The 23,612-nt window shown below is 47.4% G+C and overlaps 2 protein-coding genes across 6 annotated transcripts; both read right to left on the bottom strand.

Annotated features, from left to right (window-relative positions):
- Positions 1-257: 257 nt before the first annotated feature.
- eif1axb (eukaryotic translation initiation factor 1A X-linked b) lies at positions 258-3,773 on the bottom strand. Its single transcript, XM_057013006.1, has 7 exons — positions 3,615-3,773; positions 2,864-2,947; positions 1,960-2,063; positions 1,784-1,834; positions 1,622-1,703; positions 1,417-1,505; positions 258-1,338 (listed from the first exon to the last, which is right to left on the bottom strand). The coding sequence occupies exons 1-7, from the start codon at positions 3,628-3,630 to the stop codon at positions 1,333-1,335; spliced, it is 432 nt and encodes a 143-aa protein (XP_056868986.1). The 5' UTR covers positions 3,631-3,773; the 3' UTR covers positions 258-1,332.
- Positions 3,774-4,244: 471 nt separating this feature from the next.
- Positions 4,245-23,230, bottom strand: rps6ka3b (ribosomal protein S6 kinase, polypeptide 3b). 5 transcript variants are annotated; one of them, XM_057012973.1, is made up of 22 exons: positions 22,759-23,230; positions 20,735-20,785; positions 11,803-11,919; positions 11,421-11,502; positions 10,828-10,908; positions 10,633-10,712; positions 10,442-10,548; positions 10,246-10,283; positions 9,973-10,115; positions 9,674-9,744; positions 9,305-9,393; positions 8,991-9,055; positions 8,802-8,904; positions 8,602-8,711; positions 7,862-7,987; positions 7,703-7,792; positions 7,473-7,631; positions 7,233-7,394; positions 7,056-7,132; positions 6,817-6,934; positions 6,587-6,727; positions 4,245-6,447 (listed from the first exon to the last, which is right to left on the bottom strand). In XM_057012973.1, the coding sequence occupies exons 1-22, from the start codon at positions 22,819-22,821 to the stop codon at positions 6,325-6,327; spliced, it is 2,196 nt and encodes a 731-aa protein (XP_056868953.1). In that variant the 5' UTR covers positions 22,822-23,230; the 3' UTR covers positions 4,245-6,324. The 5 variants fall into 5 exon arrangements, with proteins under 5 accessions (XP_056868953.1, XP_056868955.1, XP_056868951.1 ...); XM_057012975.1 differs by lacking the exons at positions 20,735-20,785; positions 22,759-23,230 and adding an exon at positions 17,109-17,176; XM_057012971.1 differs by lacking the exons at positions 20,735-20,785; positions 22,759-23,230 and adding an exon at positions 14,501-14,740.
- Between the last annotated feature and the right edge of the window lie 382 nt (positions 23,231-23,612).

Below are 23,612 nucleotides of genomic sequence, written 5' to 3'. Positions count from 1 at the left end.
AAGGCGCCGAGCGTGCCCGACAATATGGGTCACTGACGGATATTTAACGTCTGAAAACAGTCTTTACGTTGAATTAATCAACACTCGATGGGCGGGATCTGATCAACAAAAGGCCGTTACGTTCGATCCCGATTCTGAAAATCTAAACAATGTTTAAGCACTAAAATCGGTCCAGATGTGCTCGCGGTAATCAGCAATCGTCTCAACATCGCCACCTTCGGACCGACGCAGGAAGCGCATGTGAGGCAGAAAACATGTTGGGTGACTTGAGATCTTTATTGGAAAGCCAGCCTTTAAACATTTTACACTTTTAATGAATTCAGTTACAACAGCAGCGAGAGCCCTGCCGAGAGCTGGAACAGCGGTTCCCAAAGAGGTGAAGGAACCCCCCATGGGCAAGGGGGGCGACTTCTGGAGGGTCTGGGTAGTTAAGTACTAGTTTATATTTATTCTATATTGATGAGAGGTGCACAGCCCAAGTGTGGGCTGCCCCGATGTGAGGTTTTACTGGTGTGGTCTGTGTTGGAGGAGGGAACCGCTGGTCCAGAGTGATCAAACAGGTCAAGCTTCAGGTCACGCTGAAGCCGTAGAGCGAGCAGCCGAGAACGCCGAACAGAACACAGAAACAGAACAAACACAAATCAGGGAAAGTATAGAAAAATACAGTCATTGCTCTTCTGATTCAAGGGGAGATGGATCGCCGTCTTCTGGGGACAATCTGGGACCTTTAGCCCGTGGGGATACGTGAAAACCATAGGATATAAAGGTTTTATACCAATTAAGAGCTGTGGAAATGTGCCAAAGGCTTCGGCAGTGGGGGGCAAAAATAAAACAGAAAATGGTTTCTTTTGTCATTTTTTAATCTATGGCGAATCCAGAGATTCTGTATTAAATTCCACTTAGTGTGAAATGGATATAAATACATTTTTTAAAAGTTGCTGCATTCGTTGTGAGATAAACTTCAGTTATGATAGCGTGAGTGACAAAAAAGGAAACGCATGAAACGGAGGGAGCACCGCAGTGTAGAAGGCAAATGTCCAAATTTGACAGTGCTGGGAGCTCGCCGATCAGCTGACCGATCCAGCTGCCGCCGAGCGAGTGGCTCCATCCACTCAATGTACTGGCGTCCATCTCTCGCCATGTAAAATTAACTTTACACAATAAAGATGTTACACGTTTTCAACTAGAATAGATTCAAGGCGTATTAATAAACTGTATTAGATCGGCTGATTTCATTAAAAAATATTCATTATCGGTGCGGCGTGTCAGCTCAAAATATCCCAACTGGAGCATCTCTGGTAAAATCCCAGCATCCCCTCTGGTAGCAGGTCTTCAGATCTGGAGACACAGAAAGCAGAGACATGAGGAGCTCAGCTCTTCGCTGGGTATCAACGACCACGGGTGAGAGGAACGTACTTCGTCGACATCGTCGTCGTCGCCGTAGCCACAGTCGTCGAACTGGATGTCGTCATCCTCGGGACCAAAGTTGTCCTCGTTGATTTTAGCTGTGGACGTGGAAACAAGGGGTCAAAAATCATGACTGGGGGTCAGAATGCCAGTAATTAAGAAAGGAAGCAGAGGTGGGGTCAGAGGCCTAAATAAGGCCGGCGTGTGGGCGCACCGTTGTCTGGCAGCTCGCCGTAGGCTTTCAAGCTGCGCGCCTCGTCTGTGTTGTACTTCAGGATGACGTCGGCTTTGGTGTCCTGCAAAAGCAAAAATTTCCTTCGTTGACACACCAGCAAACGCAGTTCGGCTTTTCCACATACGCGCACGAGCGACCGACCTGGTAATCTCTGAGTCCCACCAGGATGATGTCTGACTGGTTAATCCACACCTGCAGGGAAGGCAAATAGGGCAGAGGTCAGTGGGCGCTGACCCCTCCGACCCCCACCAGCGTGGAAATGCCCACTCAGCACATCTGAGGGCTTCCCAGACGTGAGAGGGTCAGGGTGCTCCTACCTTTTTCCGGAGTTTTCCTCTGATGTGGCAAAGCCGCTTGGTCCCATCGAAGCACATGGCCTCCAGACGCCCATTTCCCAGCATTTTCAACACCTGAGCGTATTCTGGAAAACACAAGAGGGGGACGTTTAGTTTGACCAGAGCCTCTTTGTTTCAGAGCGGGACACTGAACGAGGAACCCGGACAACTAAAGCAGCCGCTCCGTGATGATTCCTAGTGTGTGATTCCGTGCTGGGATACTGCACGTGCAAATCTGATCACAGAGAAAGTGTTGAATGTGAAGTTTAAGAGGTTTCACAATGGTTGCAGTATTTAAAATGCAAACAGGAATTCCCAATGCAAACACCATAAGTCTATAAATAGTAAAAGCTGGAAAAATATTTCGATCAACACCCCTGAGGACAGAAGATAAGGTTCCCTGTCATTCGCCCCGTCTGAGGTTAGTGAGGGGAGCTCGACAGCATAAAACTTTAAACACCTTTCAAAAATCTTATTGACACACTAACTGGAAATGGCTAATTATATTGACTTACACCAATTTAAAATTTGAATCCTTACCTGGGATGTCAGGATGACACAAAAGCCTGGACTTTTCTGAAGAGATTCCCTTTTACAGAAAAACTCACCAGGCTCATATTAAAAAAATATAGCATTTAAATCACCGTTTCTGCCAAATCAGTAAATAGCCCTTTAACGGGAGTTGTATTAATATTGTAGGAGATGTATTTCTCTTACAATATTGTTGGTGTATTTCTGTTGACAACACGGAGAAAACTGAAGACACAGAACAATTATGTTCTATAATTTAGACGGTTTTTTTTATTAAAGATTCTGAAATGAACGGGGGTTGAGGCCGTTTGGAGACGGATGCAGCATTATTCCACCCATGCTCAGGTTAACTCACCCTGTCCATCTTCTTTAAAGACCAACTCTCTCTTTTCAGACTCGTTCTCGTTCTTTCCACGCCGCCGATTCTTTCCTCCTTTACCTGTAAACAAACGGAAGTTGTGTTCATTTAAATCGGTGGCAATTTTCAACTTGGATTATTTTTTTATAGATCAAGGTCCGACATGGACACACTGACAAGCGATGAAAGAACAGTTCCACAGTGTTTAGTCTGTAACACAGCTAGATAAGGAAATGGGAGTACGCTAGGCTAGCTTGTGCTAGCCTGTCTCATAAATCAAATAACACAGAAATGTCAGATATACTGGGTAAGGCTACTTGGATTTGCACATTACAATACCATGTGGCGCATTAATTGACTGTCGATGCCAGTGATTATTCTGAACAGCATTACATCGCAGTTGCCACCCCAGGCCGGTGGGGCTTAGCCATAAACTAGCTAGATTGCTATAAAAGGTAGCAACATAGCAATACGTTTCAGAGCTATCTGGGCGACACAAATGACGATTAACTTTAATCAAGCGTCACTAACTTCACTGGTATGTTAGCCAGATCCATCTTTAGGTGTCTTTTTTCAGACAAATACAAAGCCCATCGACGTCTGATTGGTATAATTCGCGACAGCTTCGGGCTAATTTTTAGCCCCAGTTGTCACGTTTTTAGTGCGTGTGTATTCACGGCGGGTCCGTCAGCCCAACAGACGCTTAAATCCAGCACTTTCACACAAGACAGCCTTTCTTTGGTCTTACCTTTATTTTTGGGCATATTGTGTCACGCCTCGTTCCCGTCAATCCGACTCGACAGAGGTGAATCACAGTTGAGCAACACTGGAATCGAACACGGAGTATAACCTACCGCCCGGAAAGAAACACTCGCAGTTCCCCAATTCTTAGAGCCGACTGCGCATGCGCAGCGCATTCAAAACGCCGGAACTTTATTACAAAAGCGACGTTTACAGAAACAGAATAAATGGCGCCCGAGTCACAAAATAAACATTGAGATTAAGACTCCGATTAGAGAATCAAAGTGCTTCAGGTTGCGGTTAGTTGACAGTAATAACACGGTAATAACGCCAGGCTGCGCCGTATTGGAACTGTTTTCTTGGCTTTTATCGAGAGCCAAACGCCTCACAGATCCTTTGGTCGTTGCCATGGAGACAATGGCCCGTCATTGATGTACGTCTGACAATATCCGGGACTAAAAGTGCAACAAAAAGCATTATTTATGTCAACGGTCTTTTCCCGTTGACGTTTTTATATTGTTTTTTCTGTTTCAAATAGTCATCAACGATATTAAAATGTAACTTTTAGCCAAAACACAAAAAGTAATAGGCACTTGATAATTGGCTGAGTCTTAAAGTGAAAGTTATCAGGCATCCATCAGCTGATTTTCCTTTTTATTATTTTAATAGAAAGTCCAACCCTCATTGCAGGTACAAAAAGAGAGTCAGAGTAGCAGCAGGGCTCAACGCACTGACAGGAAGATCAGGAGGAAGAAAGACGGAGAAGAACGATATTTCCCTGTTCAATATCACAGAAAAAATCCCTTTACATTCCATTTATCCCAGAGCTGTACATCAGCAAACCAATTAACACTAAAGTTTCATTTTATATATTATAAAAGTCTATGTTGAGTCTTGGAGCAGAAGAAAAAATGGGATCCCTTTGTGCTTACAGACATTCAGGTGAGCTTAGGAGGCAGCTGCAAACATCGGGCAATGAACTCTTCCAGACACGAGGCGCACAGGTGCATGACAGGAGCCTTTACATCACAGCAGGAATCACCTGCTGGAGGCCACGATGGAGGTTCGGGTTTTTAGAATTCTCAGAAGGTAAATTTGTGTTTAGCTCAAACTGTAATGGAAAATGATTAACTCTAAGTTTTAATCATCAATTTGGTTTCTGTTGGGAAAACCTTATTCAGCGGTAAAAGAATGCATTAGAATGAGATTACACCGTGTCCCAAAACAACATTTTTCACGCTCAAAAGTAAAAATCCTAAATTTGGGTACTGACACAACAGCAAATGATCACAAACGCACAGTAGGAAAACTGAATGAAGAACCTCCAAGACGGCACCTGAGCACTCAGGTCACTGGAATGTTTTGTAATTAGTTTGCTACAGTTTAATAATGAAGGCGAGCACATTTGGAAGAGGCAGAATGACCCTCGTGGTGTCCCGCTCGCCTCCTGAGGCCCACATCAGTGCTCCTTCACCTCCCTTCACTAGGACATGGTGAAACGGATCCTCTGCATATGTAGATACCTGAGTTTCTAGATATTTATTTACAGTTGAGTTCCTGTCAGAGGTTCATCTGGGTGTGTTGAATGTGGAAGCCTTCAGAGTGACTGCGATGATCTGATGTTTGGTCCTCCTGCAGCTCAACGGGCCACCTGATCTCCAGGTAAGAACCTGTCCTCGTGTTCTTTTTGGTTTTTTTTATCCAGGGGAAAGTGTCATGTGAAAGAAGCACGAGGCAAGATTGATCATATAGCTCCTTAATCTGCTTGATGGTGTTCACCGTGAGACTGCTGGATTTTAAGAAGCAGGAGTGTTTCTAAAAGATGCGAGTGTTTCATTTCCAGTTCCAAGTTGTAGCACTACTAAAAAAATATGTATCATAGCAAAAATTCAAAGGTATTAAAGTTGAAATTTTTAAATGTTGAGCGCTAATCTGAGCAGTCTCAAGCGGCTTCCTCTCCTACTCGCCATACTCAACCTTGCCTTGTGCAGCCCAAAATACTAAAGTAAAAATGCGGATTTTGTCTACAAATCCAGTGAAGGCAAGAAAGAAAATCATGTCTGACAATAAAAGTGACTGTGAGGGAAGCAGAAAACGAAGGGTTGATTAAAGGACTGAAGGAAGTCGGGGCCGTCAAATGTTGGGCCTTTTGATCGTCGTCACCTGGAAGGTAAAATACTGCAAACGTAGCACAAATACCTTCAGCTCCTGAGGAAGAAACATCACGTTTGAGTAAATGCATGTGTTGTTTCCTGTGGTTGTGCAGGTACATCAGCCTCTTTCTCACCTCAGAGGCTACTTGAGGTTTACATACAGAACCTACAGCTACAGCAGAACCATAATGAAGGAATAATAATGATCCTGCTTCTTTAAATGCATACACAAGATTATCTTCATTCTATGTTCAAATCTCCCTATCTGAAGTAGATAAATACAGTACTCTTTTTTTCCCACGACGTGCGCACGGGCTGCGCTGATTGTCCGATGCAAAGACTGGACGGGTTTGCTGAACAGCTCAGCATCGCTGAAGCGGATGAATATCCAATCAGAAGAGTCTGTTAAGGTGCAGGGACGGCGGGGGGGTGGTCTCAGTGTTCCTATTTGGTTTTAGCCGTTCCTGTATTCATCAGCAGAGTCCGGCTCACTGGACCAAATCACGAGGAGGGGGCGGGCTTAGGGGAGCTGAGGTTGGTGGTGGTGGAGGTGTGGCTGGGGGGTCACAGGGCAGTGGAGGTGATCTTCTTCATACCCCTCCGCTGGGCCAGAGTGGAACAGCCCACTGGTTCCAGGACTGGAGGAACATTCCTGTTGAGGGCTGAGTAAGTGGCTGCCATTGCACCCTGGAGCAAGAGGAAGGGGCATGAAGTTAGGGGGTGTGTTATTGATCCACTTCACTAAAACACCTGTTTTCTATATTTCCAGAATAGTTTCTGTGACATCAGCTATTTATGATGGTGGAGATGTGTGTGTGTGTGTCACCTTGACCAGATGTGGGGCGTCCTGTCTGTTCAGGGTGTATTTGGGGAGCTGGTCTCTGTGCGTCACCCAGGGGTGTCGAAGGACCTGAGCAGCCGTCAGCCGCCGGTGAGGGTCGACGTGCAGCATCCTTGACACCAGGTCCTGAACGAGGGAAGAGGTCATAGTCCACATGCAGGCTCATGCAGTGAGGGGGGAATGATTTTACGTTTAATGTCATATTAATTTCACACCTTGGCCTCATTAGAGACAGAGTTCCAGTATCCTCCAGTGAGAGAGAACTTGCCGCTGCCGATACGAGCCAAAATCTCTTCTGGCGTGTCCTCTGGGCCGTTGGCAAAAGGAGTGAAACTGAAGAGTAAAACAGTCATTGAAGAGTCTTAACCATAATTATGTTGAGGTAACAGAGTTGGTCATGCGTTAACAGGTTTTTAGTTTAAAGCTTTAAAGTTTGACCGATCACGGCACTCACCCTGTTAGCATCGTGTAGAGCAGAACTCCCAGACTCCAGATGTCACAGGCAGCATCGTAACCCTGTTTCTTCAGCACCTGCAGGCACACAAACACCATCCCCACACCACTGTTAGACACCAGTGAACATCTGGCCTGGGGGAGCGGCCATTTTAAAGAGCGTTGGACACTGAGGTACCTCGGGTGCAACAAAGTTAGCAGTGTAGCACGGCGTCATGAGCAGACCGTTCTCCGCCCTCAGCTGTTTGGAGAAACCAAAGTCACAGATCCTGATGGACTCGGCGTTCCCGCTCTCGTCCACATACAGGATGTTGCTGGGCTTCAGGTCTCTGTGCACCACCTGTAGCCACAACACAAGCGGTCAACAGTTTTGACCCGGGGCCGTTTTATGAGTAACTGCGCGAGGTTAAGGACGTACCCCCTGCACATGCAGGTACTCTACAGTCTTTGTGATGGTGTAGAGGACGGCGCTGGCTTCTCTCTCCGAGAAAAACTTCTGGCGTAGGATTTTGTCCAGCAGCTCACCTCCTTTCATCAGCTCAGTCACCAAGAACACCGAGCGCCCATCATCATACACCTGAAAACAAGCTTGTTTTAGCCTCTGGCAAAGGTTGTTTTACTACATGAGGTGCGTGTGAGGTGACCCACATCCTTCAGGGTGATGATGTTGGGATGTTGTCCATATCTCAGCAGGATCTCCACCTCCTCGGTCGGATCTTTCTTAGCCTTGCTGATGATCTGTGAACAGGCAGTGACCAGCTGACGTCTAGCATTGCTCTGCATAACGTGTGGATGCCAGGTCTTTACCTTGACAGCGTACTCCATGCCCGTTCCTTTGTGTAAGCAGCGTTTACAGACGGAATAGGACCCGACTCCAATGTCCTCTTTGATTTCATAGGTGTCTGAAAACTGGGATGTGCTTCTGTGAAGCTGCTACAATACAGGGAGACATATTTTTATTATTTGTGCTTTAAGTACAGAGCATTGTAGCTCACAGAGACACGTGATCCGGATTCAGTCAGTGCTGCAGCTCTAGGTTTTGAGTGGAAATGACCTTTCATAGGTTTGCAGGTCAGCCCTTCAGCAGTGCCTCGCCATCATCCACCTTCATTAAAAGTTCACCAAAGATACATTTTGTCCTAGTAACCTTTCTTGCTACTGCGTCCATTAGAGAAAATGGTTGAGACTCTCTCTAAAGTGCCTGGGAGTCCTTCCTCTCTGCTGTGGACAATGATTTATGAACTCAGCAGAGGTTTAAAGCACAGATCAATTAAGACCTGATGCAGCTGTCAGCATACATGTTTTTGAATGAGATATGTGCATGATGCTGTTAGTCTAAAGGCTTATAAGGCATGTAATGACATCATTTCCCTGAAAACCAAATATAGGCGTGTTCGGTGGTAGTCATGCAGGATTTATCTTGGCTGGTGCCTAAAACAGTACATCCCATGTGTCCATGGCAGCTGGTTACACATCAGCTGTTAAAAACTGCCCCTTCCTTCTTGACTCATCCTGTCATACAGCATTCTCCCTGTCTGTGTGTGCACCTGAACAATCGTGTTGGGGGCTGGTTCTGTGTCCTCTTCCGTTATGGCCACAAAACTGAATCCTCTGAACAGCTGATGGGCATTGGCGCTGGGAGGAACCCCTGGAGAGTCTGGGACACACAGAAACAGCTGTTGATGCTCAACAACATCGGATTATTTCACCGCGATGTCGAAGGAGGAGGAGACTCTGTTGTTGGTACCTCTGGGAGTTTTCGCGGTGAACTCTGGATCGAAATAGAAGGTATCGTCAGGTCGTCCTGCAGCTGGTTTGAAGGGAGGGTGAATCTCCCTACGGAAGAGTTTCTGGAAATACAGGAAGAAATGAAGAACTTGACACGTGGATGGAATGATATAAGAATAATGACATGCTATTTAAAGGAGACACTTGCATTCCAGTCGATAGTGTTGAAGAACTGATGCCTCTTGATCTCTTCCACACCGTCTGGTCCAGCTCCTACAATAGGAGACATCCTGAGCTGGCAGCATTGCACATGACACACCATTAAGAGGCACGAGCAGGCGCACATGTCAATCACTGACTTCTTTACAGCACCAAGTCACCTTTGATCTAATCACATCAGCTAATAGGCTTTACGTCTCATGCGCCTAAACCCACCAGCAGGGGGCAGACAAGGAGCGTTGGTTTGGAGCTTCAGTCGAGGGCGTTCGTGTTTGCTACTCGTGTGTGTTATCAGAGTTGTACCTAATCTGTTGGCAGGGTTGCGTTTGAAGAGGTTTCTGAGGAGGCTCTGTGCTTCTGTACTCAAAAACTGTGGCATTCCCAACTTGGCCCTGTGAAAATCAATGTGTAGATAGAACATCCTTTATTGACATTATCAGCCATCTAACACTGTGTATTCAATACATGAGACAGGAAGCCGTAGGGTCTAAATGGACAGCGCAGCATTTTTTAACAGACAGGAAGGCAGAGACTTTAACACTTCCTGCAGCCTGATCATCTTTCACTGTGCTGCTGCTCCTCATCCTCCCAAATGCCGTCTTTGAAATAAATCCTTCATTTTCCCAGAAGCCCCCCCTCCGCCGAATTCCTCTGTGGTGTAAAATGTCTTACTTGAGGATCATGGTCATCGTGTCTTTCCGGTCTTTGCCTTGGAACGGCAGCGATCCTGTCAGCATCTCATACTAAAATAAGACAACAGGTCAACTCATTACAACCAGAATCTGATAATTAGTCAGGTTGAAAGGAATCACCTCCCTCTGATGTCACATAAAATAAAGCATCGTATAAAACTTACTTTTATCATCAACACAGACACCACCAGCATAGACAGACTCTAATCTACTGCACGTCTATGAGTGTAAAGAAGAAATGGCAGATCTGAACACAGAGGAGCAGCAACATCCTCCTACCATAAGAACTCCATAGGACCACCAGTCGGCGTAGTGCGAGTGTCCCCGTCTGTTCACCACCTCAGGAGCCATGTACTCCACAGTGCCACAGAAGGAATACGCCTTGTTTTCATGATCGACGGACTCTTTACTGAGGCCGAAGTCTGAACGGTCAAATAGATATCAATTATTAGGCTTTAAAGCAAAGACTGGGGACGCAGCAACGACAACGTCACCTTGTTAAATACGTTGTGCATTAGTGCAAACACATGGTAAGAGTTTAATATTACACACCAGTCAGCTTGATGTGCCCCTCCTCATCGAGCAGGATGCTGAAATCATCAGAAATTCAGTTTTCCATTCTGCATTCTTAGTACAGCATGACTGTGTGTGTGTGTGTGTGTGTGGTGTGTGTGTGTGTGTGTGTGTGTGTGTGTGTGTGTGTGTGTGTGTGTGTATGTGTGTGCAAAAGTGAGAGTGAGGGATCTACTTCTCTGGCTTGAGGTCTCTATAAATGATGCCCAGGCCGTGAAGGTGGTCCAGGGCCAAAGCGAGCTCTGCCAGGTAAAACTTCACATCCTCCTCCGTGAACATCACCTGGGAAAATTGATAACCAGGTTCTAGAATATATACGATAAAATCTGTTTTAACTTAGATAAAAACTCCACAAAGAGGAGTTACCTCCTTGGAAAGGCGTGTGAAAAGATCTCCTCCTCTGAGGAAGTCCAAGATCAGATACAGCTTCCCTTCAGTCTGGAACGCTGAGCAGAGGAGCAGAACATGAGCTGCAGCTGCCAGCTCAGCATTTACCCTGCAGGCTCTCTGACTGGGCTGTCAGAACCAGTGAGAGAACCAGTGTCACGCTGGTCGACTCACCGTAGTGCAGTTTAACAATGAAGGGGTGGTTGACCTCCACCAGGATGTCTCTCTCCATCTTGGTCCTGACCCGGTCGCGTACTGGAAACAAACACAGAAAGCAGAAGCAATCAGATAGGTGCCATCAAACCTCACAATCAATCCAACTTCTATTTTAGCCACAAAGGCTCCCAGATGGCAGCAGATGACTAAATAATGAATCACTGAGAGAAATAAGCTGAACAAAAAGAAAAAACAAGACAGAAACTTGTCAGCAGAGGTTAATTCAGGAGGGAGGAGTATTTCTCCCACCAACAGATGGAGCATAAACTGCAAGCATCACTTGGAGGATTTGATGTGTGAAATTCCGCTCAATCGTCAATATTTGCTACCACACAAGTACAAATGATGTCATCCGCACAGACACCCGACTGCGAAGGCTGCGGATGAATTCCAAACTTTAAAGGTCAACTTCTTCAAAGAAAACCTTGGAGCTCAACCGGTTATATAGATAAAGTTTATCTCTTCGCGTTGGCCTTTGACACAACTGGAGTTAGAGGGAGGGTTTATCATTAAAGCGATGTCGGCTTTCATAACCTGATAACGTGATTTACCTTTCAGCGTCGCTTTCTTCAGGACTTTCATGGCGTACAGCTGACCGGCGTCCGGCCCCGTGACCTTCCTCACCAGAAACACCTGAGCACACAAGTGAGACCCATGCTTGTGCAGCCATGTCACTAATGATGAGTGTCACAGTAGAAAATAGCACGTGTGTGTGGGGGTGTGTGCGTTTGGGCTGGGGGAGCTTATCGTTCATTTATCAACCCACGTCTAACCTGTGGTCTCTATGGCAACAATCTCTCAACAATTACAGCATTGGAGAAACTATGAGGGATGTGTCAAAATCCATTCTTACAAACATTTAATGCCTCTCTCTCTCTCTCTCTCACACACACACACACACACACACACACACACACACACACACACACACACCTTGCCAAAGGAGCCCTGTCCTAGGACTTTGCGGAGCTCGAACTGTCGTGGGTCGGCCTTCTCGGACCCCTCCTTCACATGGTGAGTGATGCTGATCTCTTTGATCGGGACGTCGTCCTGTAACAGACACACAGGCGGACTTTCACGTGTCTCCGTCGGTTGGAACAATCTTCAACAACAACCTTTCATGTTTTTGTGTGACTTTTTTCTGAATCCTTAAACGGGGCTGCAGATTAGATCAGTTGATACATCAGTGACAAAGACTCTTAAGACACTTCCTGTTGCACTCTGCAGCAGCAAAAACGGAGCAAAAACTGTGTGACTGCGTTGTCCTCGTCTGTCCTAAACACTACATTTTATCCCAACCTATTGACACTCTTCATTGCATCTTCAAAATCACTCAAAACTGCACTGGAAAGTCCCCTTTCAGCCTCCATAGACCAGATTGCATTGCGGGCAGGGAGCCCTGAGACAGGGCGGGGTCAGAACAAGTTTCTTCACCGGTTTCTGCCTCCGCTAAAAACTGGCTGAGGCAAGTTGAGACATGTTCTCTGCAGAACACGGTTAAAAGCATTTTAGAAACCTTCATTATTTTCATCATTTGCATTCGAGCCAGTAACCTAAAGCACGACGTAGTCATCGAGAGCGTGTTTTTGCCCCGGTGAATCACACAGCAGGTTGAACAGGCTCCCTGGGTCTTCGTCGTCTGCTCAGCATGAAATCACAACACACACACTCCAACACACACACACAGATGCATGAGTTGTCATGGATCCGCCCACCGTACCTGCTTCCTGCTGGAGCTGAGTCACTAATGAGACCGCACTGAAGCAGCATGTACTTGCTGACACTGCCGCCGAAGCTTCTGCGGGGCTCAGATTAGATTAAACAGATGAACACAGGTGCCCCCTGTACCTCTTAAATCCATCCATTTTCTCGACAGTTCACCTGCTCCTCCACACTTCGAACCCCCTGCCCCCCCCCCCCTTATTACCTGAAGTTCCCAGGTGGGTGACCTGCAGGCTTCTGGATGTCCCAGTGAATAATGTGTCCTGTAGTCCCGGCCGCGGCTCAGGTTCTGTGGCGCTAACATGCTCCTGCGCATCGAACGCCCGATTTGAGGATGAGGACGGCTTCTGCTTGTTTCTCACTTATTCCTCTCACGCCCTCTCTCCAAATGTTTCTACCTCTCTCTCCCATTTTCTCTCTCCCTCAATGAAGTCCTCACGCTCCCTCCCTCCTCTCCTCTTCCATCTTTATTTGAACTATTCTCACCTCGCCTCTCTAATTTGCACGTCTCTCAGCTTTCGCTATCTTACTTATTTCTCATGGGAAATAAACGCGCATGGTTAACGCTGTCGCCATAAGAGCAAGAAGGTCCTGGGTTTGTGTCCTGGGTCAGGTAGGGTGTGTGAGAGGTGTGTATGTGTGTGCAGGAATCTAGTGAAAGGTGATCAGTGAAATGCAGTTTAATATGCCGCAAAGATCAAAGTAACTATCAAAGAGCTTCAGGTGTAGACTGTGAGCAAAAATGACAGGCTCAGAAATAGAATGTCAAATGTTTAAGAAGCCAAGGAGTTCAGGGTGTGTGTGAGAGTGTGTGTGCGTGTGTGTGTGTTTGTGTTTGTCAGACCACAGATGGAGGATCAGCGCTGAGGCAACGGGATGCTCATGTAGCACCTCTTAATCACGGGATTAAAACTGCAAACCCTGCACCTGTGCTCTCTCTCTCCCTCTCACACACACACACACACACACACACATCTAAATAAAGGTGTGTCTAATAAGCAGAACAATTTCAGATTTACAACAGATTAAACTCTCGGGACCATCGCTGCACTGCCTGATTGATCTATGGGTGACGACACGAGGGCATTAGTGAGGCTTCGTCCCCTGATCGTTCCCACACGTCCGTCCTTTTAATATTGGAATAAAGCAGTTAAGCGCCCAGAAACGGCCCTGAACATATGACGGGAGGTGTTGCTGCAGCCTCTCCAGCGACACCTCCCGTCATACGTTCACCGTCAGAGCTCATTACCAGGCCTCCTGAGCAGCAGCGCGATGTTGTTGGACGGCTGTGCACGCAGCTGCACATCCCCTGATCCAGATGTGATTACAACTGACTGATCAAATTAACATAAGTGCTGCGGAGGTCTCGAGAGTCTCTGCATCCTGACATATTCAGAGGGAAAATAGGAACTAAATAGCAATGATTGCAATACTCTAATTAACTAATCAAAATTGAATCTTCAACATCACGTCAACTTTAAAAGAATTTCTCTGTTGTGTTCCATGGACGAGTGTTTATTGGGACTCCTGGAACACACTGGTGTTACAGAGGATGGGAGGAATGGTAACACGAAGCCAAGTTCTCATTGCCCACACACGCCCACACACACACGCGCACACACACACATGAGAGACCCTTCATGGTAAAAAGGCCAAATGCCTTCCCGTCTGTAAGCCTTCTGCTCTCTCAGATAGCTGCACGGCTTCAGCTGATGCCCCAAACATAAACACCTGCGTTCGGACCAGATTAACACCCAACTCTGACACATCGCACACACGGAGACGGGTCCTTCTGGCCGCCTGATGTTAAAGTTTAGCCATCTAAAACCACGGAGGGTGGGTCAGCGCTGGTCAAATTCAAGAGAAAAGCCAAACTGGCAGAAACATTCTCGTCCCCGTGACTACTCACGGTCACACGGGGCTGTGTCGGCCCACAGCCTGAAACCGCTTTGCCATTATTCCCGTCTAACGGCTTCTTTTGGCCAGTATGGGAGGCTGTCTGCGGAGGGCCGGCGTCGCTCCTCGTCAGCAGCAGTAGGCGTCTGAAGGCTTTGAGCCGACGCCGCAGCGCCCTGACGAGGCTGGTTACGGCAGAGATGCACAGCGGCTTGGCCTCTGGTGAGCAGTGTGTCATCATGAATGAGTCCTACTGGTGACACTGGAGCAAGTGGCTCAGAGGGCGGAAGAGCTATGCGAGCCAGTGAGGGGGGATACCCAGAGGAAGGGGAGGGGGCACACACCCAAACTGGGATAGGATGCAGGATCCCCCCAACCCCCCCTTCTCACCTGCTCCACTCACACGCAGCTGTAACCTTCCACCCAGTGTTCCCATCAGGTGTCCTCGAGCTCCCCGGTTTTTCCGCACACACACAAACTGCCGACCTCAGATGTGAAGATCAGGAGGAAGAACTTCACACTCTGACACTGGAATTTGAACAAAATGAGCTCTCAAAACTCGGTTTACCTGTCAGTCAATCCAAAAACGACTCTAAAATTATACTTGATTACAGACAGGTGAGCATCAAAGAGAAGAGATGACGCACAAACATTAATCTACCATCATTAAAAGTCACCAGGCAACAACGAGCGGCCACCGCGGGAACAATGTGGCCACAATAGCAGTGAGGAAATGACCGGATGGCTGACATTTCTGGGATTACCGCTCCCACCTGTTCTCACCTGCCTTCGGTATGAACTGGTTTCCGCACACACACACACACACACACCACACACACACACACACGGACACACACATAAGTAAAAACAATGTGTGTGTGTGCGTGTGACAAGCAGACAGGAAATAAAATAAAAGTGACACCAAAATTCCACAGTGACTTCTATTAACTCTGCTAATAATAAATACTTGTGGTAACAATAATATCTACTGTTTGAGGTCCTGTGTGTGTGTGTGTGTGTGTGTGTGTGTGTGTGTGTGATGTCGGGACAGTGGCTTTGAAGGACCAATTGCACAGGATACAATTCCAGACAATCTGTGCCCTGTAAGCCTGTTATGCAATAGAACAAGCTGGATGGTCTCACACACACACACACACACACACACACACACAGACACACACGTGTGAGGGATTTGTCAGGTTAGAGGCATGAAGTGCACTTCCGCAGACTCAATAACAGACAATCACAGCGCTCACGACTGAAGAGCTGCACCAACACAAATATAGCCCAGAGATTTAGCCAGATTATCACTGGACAGCCTCGATTACAGCGTTTAATATATCTGGGTCTGTAAAATCACACCAGTTTAGTTCAATGTGGGGGGGGGGAAATGAGGCACATTTGCGTGAACAAAACCCCCGACTTACTGTGAGCTTCCAACGAGAGAAAGAAGGAGCAGACGGGAGGAAGACAAAGATGAAGATGAGAAGGATGAGGAAGGGAAACAGGGCTGGATGAGTTACAGCAGGGGCGAAGCATTAAGAATGGATGAGGGGCGGCAGAGTGAGGACGTCATCATTTATTCAGGAGATGGTGCGATCCTCAATCACTGCACACACACACACACACACACACACACACACACACACACACACGGAGGACCGGTGGCTCCACTCTGAGTGTTTCTGGGATGTCTGAACTCCTCCCTCCCTCTATAAGGTCACACCTTCCACCTAAATGTATCTCTGCTGATAGCAACCGTGACCTTCTACTGGTCCCCTCCCACAGCCTGTGATCACGTGACCGTGGGTGAAGGTTGGAGGTAATAAACTAGTTATTAACGCGGAAGATGCTGCAGCTTTCTGTTCAACATTTCTGTGTTTCCAACGCTTTCATCAGCTGAATCGTACGGCAAAACTGGGACAACCGGGAAGTGGAACGGCTCTAATAATAACGCACACACACGCGCGCACACACACACGCGCACACCTCTGATCCCCTGGACAGAGCAACTACTGTCTGTGTCTCATTAGACATCATGAAAGTGCTTTATCTGCTGCTAATCAAGCCCCTCTTATTTGTGCAAAGAAGCCCCCTTAATTACACCAAGCCCCGTCACACACACCCACACACACACACACACACACACACACACACACACACACACACTCATAAATACGTGAAAAACGTCAAAACAATGCCCCTCACTTCTCCGCAGTTCATTCACTTCCACGTTAAAGACGATACTTTATGACCAGATGCTGACAGTTTTAACTGTTACATGATGTTATAATATACTCTAATATTAATATTACACGATACTGGACATTGTGTCTCAAATCAGCCTGAAATGACAGTAAGATAAGAAATCTTCACCTGGTTCAAATTCAATGGAACCCTGACAATAATCAGAGCTTCTTTAGACGTAAATCTATTTCCCTGCTGTGGTTAAGGGAGATAAAACAGTTATATTGCATTAAAATATCGTCTCCTGAACAGATGAAACGGGTTTGGAGCTCCAACCTGCTGAAACGCCGACGGCGGCACGGCGCCATGCGACACGTGCACTCCGAAACGACCGCGACCTTAAAGTAACCCGCACGACGGCGTGAGTGTGTTACCTGGAGTTGTCTGTTCCTGATGTGGAATATTAGTGTTTTCATGGCGCTCCTCTTCTGATGCAACACTAAAGTGACTGCAGAAGTGGCTGCAGCACACACACACACACACACACACACACTCCCCACAGGAAAGCCCTCCAGCTGTTCATCGGGGGCGATTAAAGTCATGTCCTGTCATTGTTTCCCTAGCAACAACATCTGCACAGGAAGACACACATCTGTCCTCGGAGGCCTCCAGCACTCGGACCGTCGCTGTGAGGTCAGACAGGAAGTAGCGGGCGGGCCGATCTGTCCAAGGCTTCTATTAGACGTGCAAATAACACACGACTGTAAAAATACAGCATAAACGCGCCTGTTTCTGCGAGATCGGAGACACGTCGGACGTTTCAGAGCGTCGTGAATCAGCCTGTGAGCCACGGCGCTTTGATTTCCCACTGGTCCTTTAATGCACCGCGTGTGTGATCAACACAAACCTGTCGTGGTAAAAAAATAGAGGCTGAAACTAGAGGTGAAGATGAGAGGGGGAGAAAAACAACGGTGAACGAAGGAAGCGGAGGAAGGAGAGCAGAAAATTGTCAGGGAATTCACAGGAAGTAAGTATTGAATCAAGACCCTGAACTAAGCTGATGTTCTGGAAACTATTCTGCTGCTTTGTCTCGTTTTCATTCACAAAATGTGGAGCAAATAATGTTGAAAAAGAGGTGAAAAAGCAGAGAGAGATGAGTGGAGTGAAGGAAAGTGTGATTGGGAGTGGGAACAGGCATGAGTGCAGATTGTGTAACATCTACACCAGCAGAGATACAGAGATACACAGAGGTTAAAGGGGGGGAACGGGAAAAACATGGAATACAGACTGAAAAGAATTTAAAAAAAGGTAAAAGACAGACGTTGGTTGATGTTCAATGGTGACGTTCGATTCATTAAACTTAACAGGTGAGAAGAAAAAGGAGGATGAAGAAGTAGAAGTGACGACAGACCTGGAATCTGGACATTCCAGCTCGGGTCAGGTTGGAGTGGGAGGAAGGTTTCCTCTTCATCCTCCTCCTCCTCCTCCTCCCAGAGGAAAGTCCAGAGGAAACCCCCTGACCGACCTCTCTCACAGCACACACACTCATGTGTGTGTGTGTGTGTGTGTGTATTTCGGGGTTTAAATTAGCCTCAGTTAATTATAGCTTGGTGGGGGTAGTTTCCAGGGTGTTGTTGTGGTTTATAGGTGTAGATATTAGATTATGTGGGACATTTTATATCAACTGAGCATCACAGCAACCGACTGAGGCTACAAAAATGTGCGGTGAACACGCAAAGCCTTCAACTTCTATCTGGTCAAAATGAATGTGCTGATTAATAATGATTTAATTGTGATTCAGTAGTGATGAATGGCGTCTGTGCTCTGTGGTCGGTCACACCAGAGAGTGATAAGAGCGTTCAGGAAGAGTGGCGCCGGGATGCAGAGATTACATCATCGCCCGTGACCTCACAATGACATTACCCACAATGCCTTGTTCACCACACAAACCCTGGGACCCAGAATGTTACACCCCCACTCTGATGCACACAAAACTGGAATAACACAGAACAACTTTTTGTTGCTCACTTCACAGGCTCATCTCTCTCTCCCTCCATTGATCTGTCTATCACACACACACACACATACACACACACACACACACTCTCTCTCTCTTCCCATCAATCAATATTTTTTAATCTAACTTTCTCTCTGAACATCAATATGCACTTTCATAAGCATGGGTGGAGAGTTTTCCATTTTAAGCTTCAACATACTCTCTGTCTCCCTCACACACACACACACACACACACACACACACACACACACACACACGAGATTTTGCCTGGTCTGGTTCAGAGTTAAAGTTTAGGTGATAAGGTTTTTCCAAGGAATGGATCTGATTTCCCTCTGCAACACACACACAAACACACACACACACATACACACACACACAGACACACCTTTTTCAAACCACCTGAACACATTTAATAATTAGAAAGGTCCGTGTGTGTGTGTGTGGGTCTTTAAAAGACACCAGAGCAGAGTCAGCTCAGATGGCCCTAGAAGATAAAACACCATCTGCCAGCAGCACACACACACACACACACACACACAACCTCCTTCCTGTATGTGTGCACTTGGAAGACAAAATGTCAATTTGTTGTAACTGATATATTGTTGGGACGACCACAGTATTTATACTAGATGGATGAATGATAGATCATTTGTCAGAACAAACCATTCAGCTTTTTAACTGTTCAGTTGTCTGACTGTGTTGCCAGGACTCCCTTAAAAAGGTTTGTTAATCTCAACGGGATTTTTCCCTGGACAAATAAAAGGGGAAATAAAATCAAATCAGGACATGCAGTCGCTTCAAAATAAGGACCGTGTGCGTTCACCAAGCAGAAAGATCATCTGATCAAGCTTCTGTTTGCTCATGGTCGTCTCCAAAACGGACCGACACGTCAAATAAACAGCAAATAAATGCATTTCCCTTCTAAAAACTATAAATGTCACTGATTTTCTTTACACGCCTTCAATAGAAACACTGTAACACCATCAATGTTTAAACTAAGGAAAGACAACAGCAGATCCTAAACCCAGCACACAGGTGACCTCATCCTGGCCCTAATGAGGATGCTGACCACCTCCCCACACACACACACACACACACACACACACCACACACACACACACCACACACACACACACGCAGCAGCAGATGGCAGCACATGTTAGTTGGTCCCTCAGAGAGTCCTGATGTTCTGTCTGGAAAACATTTTCTGTCTCTGGGGGCCACGACTGTGTGTGCGCAATTATGTAAACGAGTGTGTTTAAATTCAGCCAGAACCAACAGAAACGGACCTTTTGAAGTTCCGATTTTTCCTAACATCTCGGGACTATCATCGATGCTTCGATGCTGCAAATCTAACGCGACAAAAGATTAATCCGCACAGGTGGAAAAGTGAAACTGGTTCATTAACAGCTACGTATTCGTGCTCACACACGCAACCACGTGATGCTCTTGGTGTTTCAACCACAGCTTCTTCTCTTAACCTGTGCGTGTGTGTGTGTGCGTGTGTGTGTGTGTGTGTGTGTGTGTGTGAAGAGCGAGTACTGCATGCTGGGGGAGGGTGCGAGTGGAGCAGCTGCACACATTGATTTTTAAATGCAGAGGAGATGGCTTATGGATCTATTGTCTGAGAAGAGCTGAGTTCCCATTTTCCTTTTAGGAGTCTGCAGCACACACACACACACACACGCGCGCACACACGCGCGCGCACACACACACACACACACACACACACACGCACACACACACTAATCTAAATTGAGGTCAAATTTGCTTCCATTCCAGTGGACACGGCAGGTTCTTGCTGTCTGAAGCTTGATGGTTAAGCAGAGTTTAACACTTTCCACTCAAATTTAAGCGTCTTCACATCATTTCTCCAACAAATCCCACGATCATCACAACGCTCACACGCGCTGGCGCGTCCGTGGCGATGCACAAACAGAGCTCTGGCCGTGTTTATAACTGCAGCCTGATAAATGTCAGGAAAACCTGACAGAACCATCTAAACAGGAGCCGGAGCCAGAAAAACAGGAGGTTTGGACTTACTGGAGCCGAGTCGTCCTCACCCACCGAGTCCTCGGGGTCGTGGTTCACATCCTGTAATCACACACACACACACACACACCTTATCTCCAGCAACAAGTTCACCTGCTGCACGTACAGTTTAAACAACACGAAATATGCCGTGTAAAGTGGCGATGATTTCATAAAAGAAGCTTTACTCAGAATTTCCCCGTGGTTTTGATTAAACACTCCCACGCGGGCCTGTTAGTAGCAGCCAGAGTCGGGTCAGTTCAGGCTGTGCCTCTCCTCCTCTGCTCGTTAGTCATCACACGATTAACGCCTTTTATTTTATTTATTTATTTGGTTTCACGGTCGTCACAGAGCACGAGCTGCTGCTCAGCGGGGGGGGGGGGGGGGGCAACAGGCAGAAGGGCACCGGGCAAAACCGCACGAGGAAGCCAGATTATTTTCGCCCCCGACTCCGCTGTCGAGAGCAGGTGTGAAATAAAAGGAGGGAGTTGGAGTGGACGCCTGAGTCCCGTGATGCTGCAGTGCGTCAGTACAGACGCGTCAGTACAGACGCGCTCGCCGTCACATCAGCCCGACTTCTGCTTCCCACGCACGTTCTCGTTCACAGGTGAGCGAGCGGCGACGGCCACGGCCAGACTCGCACGCCTTCGGCCGCGCCAGGAAAGAAACGAGAGACATGAATTAGCAATCTGATTAGCATCTAGCACCATCAACGGAAACTGGCTCCGACTGGAACCAAAACAACGGCCCTGAAGAGATTATTCCTCCCCCTCATAAGGAGACAGAAGAGGAACGGAGTGAACAGGGCTGGAGGGATGGATTAGCATGAGGAAGACCACCGGGGTCGGATCCCAGGGCCAAACCTGCAGTCTGGACCAGCGTTGAATTTGACCCCCGGAGCCACCTTTAATGTATAAAGATGGCCGCCCCTGTCAGGAAACAGTTCAGCTGAGATACCACAGTTAACGAGTAATTAACGGCGTGCGGGCTATTGTGGCGCCCCGGCTCCTCCGGTATAAAGTTCAAGATTTTATCAGCACGTCGCCTTCGGGGGTTCAGACCCAACAGAAGCATCTCCTCCCACTCCAGGACCCCAGCTGGGGTTTGTGCCTGGCGGTGGCGGAGAGAAGCGGCCGCTCGGTCGTCTCGCGGCGCCGAACGGGCGCGCGTCAGAAGCGTAACGCCAGGGTGGAAAGGTCACGGCGCTCGTTCCCGACTGGCTGATACTGAAGGGAAAAGAGGCCGTTGAGCAGGTAACAACTTGTCGGGAGAGGAGGAGGAGGAGGGGAAAAGGAGGGAAGGTTTATTGCTCGAAGCCCGTCTGTTGCTGAAGCCCTGGTGACACCTCAAACAGGAAGTGGCGAAAACCCGCGTGTTCTTCCTGAAACTGCAGCAGAACCACGTCCTGCTCTTTATCAAGATCTGAAGAAACAACCTCCAAGCATTTATCTCCAAGCATTTATGCCTGGGGGTGTTTTTATGCTTTGTTTTCTGCAGCAATAAAGGGGCGGAAAAATTTGAAATCTCTGGCTTTTCTGCCAGAATTCCTGACAATCAAGGCACCAAAAACCACATTTATATAACCACAGTTATTCGTTAATCTTAACCTCGCAATTCTAAATTTTAACAGTTTATAAACCACAGAAAAAGGCGTAAAAATCACAACAGATTATCTCCACGCGTTTAATTGGTCCAAACCAACTTTGGACATAATCAAAGGCGTCTGTGACAAAGTTTTAATCCCGTTTAATGGAAACACTAAAAGCAGCAAATGGGTCGAACCTCCTCCTCATGCGGACTCGACTGTCAACCCTTCAGACCCAGTCGTTTACTACGAGCCCTGTGTCCCGTAATAACCATGTAATAAAAGTTTGCACCTTCGACGCGCCTCGCTGATACTTTAATCCGGGTTCGGATGAGTCCGAATGGAAACTTCCAGGGGTCCCATCACTAACCTGCGGCATTTTAACCCTCAAAACGCGACAGAACGCGGGACTCGGGTCTGGGGTGGGGGTTCGGGTAGGACGGGCTCTCACCTCTCCAGACGTCCGCCCCATCGGCATCTTCTGCCAGGGATCCGCCAGCTGAGCCAGGGGCATCCTGTCCGGACTTTTCTCTTCTTATTCCTCTTTTCTGACTCGGGTTCGGCCGTCGACACCTTCCCCCGTCACTCCGCTCTCCGCTGTTAATGTTAGATTTGGGGGGTGGGGTTGTAAATGTTTAAGCTAGTTCCGGTTCTGTTTCCGCCACCTCTTCGTCGGGCTTGAACAACCGAACCGCCGCGAAGCCCAGGACCGAGCGACCGAGAGGAGCTGGGCGAACACCTTCGAATTCCGGATGTGTTGTGGCGCGGAGCCCGCCTCTTCCTCCGGGGGGAAGGAGCGATGGGAGCGGCGCGGTGGCGGGGGAAGAGGAGGATACCGACGCCCTTTTTCGGACTGCGTTCGACTCAAACTCTCGGTGAAACTCTCCCATGTGTTCCTGTGCTCGCTCTACCACTCTCGCTCTCCCCGACTTCCGCAATTCCCCAACATGGCGGCCGGTGTCGGTTTACCTGTCGGTCAGATTACAGCGTCACACGTGTCGGGGGGCGGGGCTTCCTCAAGGTGTCCACTCAGGTGGTCGCCTGATAATGTGGAAAGTTTTTAAAACACTCTTAAAGTGCTCTTTCCGTATAAATGCTAATAATTGTACAGGTGGGTTGACAACGTGTTAGATAAGACCGGCGGATTTAGTTGGCAAACCTGTAGCTGAAGCTGTTTTATTGAAAATAATCCAGCTTCTCATCAGCTGTTGTGGGTTTGTATCCTTAGAAATAATTATTAAGGAGCTGGATTTTATTTTCAGCAAGAGAACACAAAATTATTGCTGGTTAAAATAGATCATATCG

Source organism: Takifugu flavidus, chromosome 17, assembly GCF_003711565.1.
Source record: "Takifugu flavidus isolate HTHZ2018 chromosome 17, ASM371156v2, whole genome shotgun sequence".
NCBI classification, from domain to species: Eukaryota; Metazoa; Chordata; class Actinopteri; order Tetraodontiformes; family Tetraodontidae; genus Takifugu; species Takifugu flavidus.
Note: the sequence above shows the minus strand (reverse complement) of the source record. Positions and strands in the feature narration are given on the sequence as shown.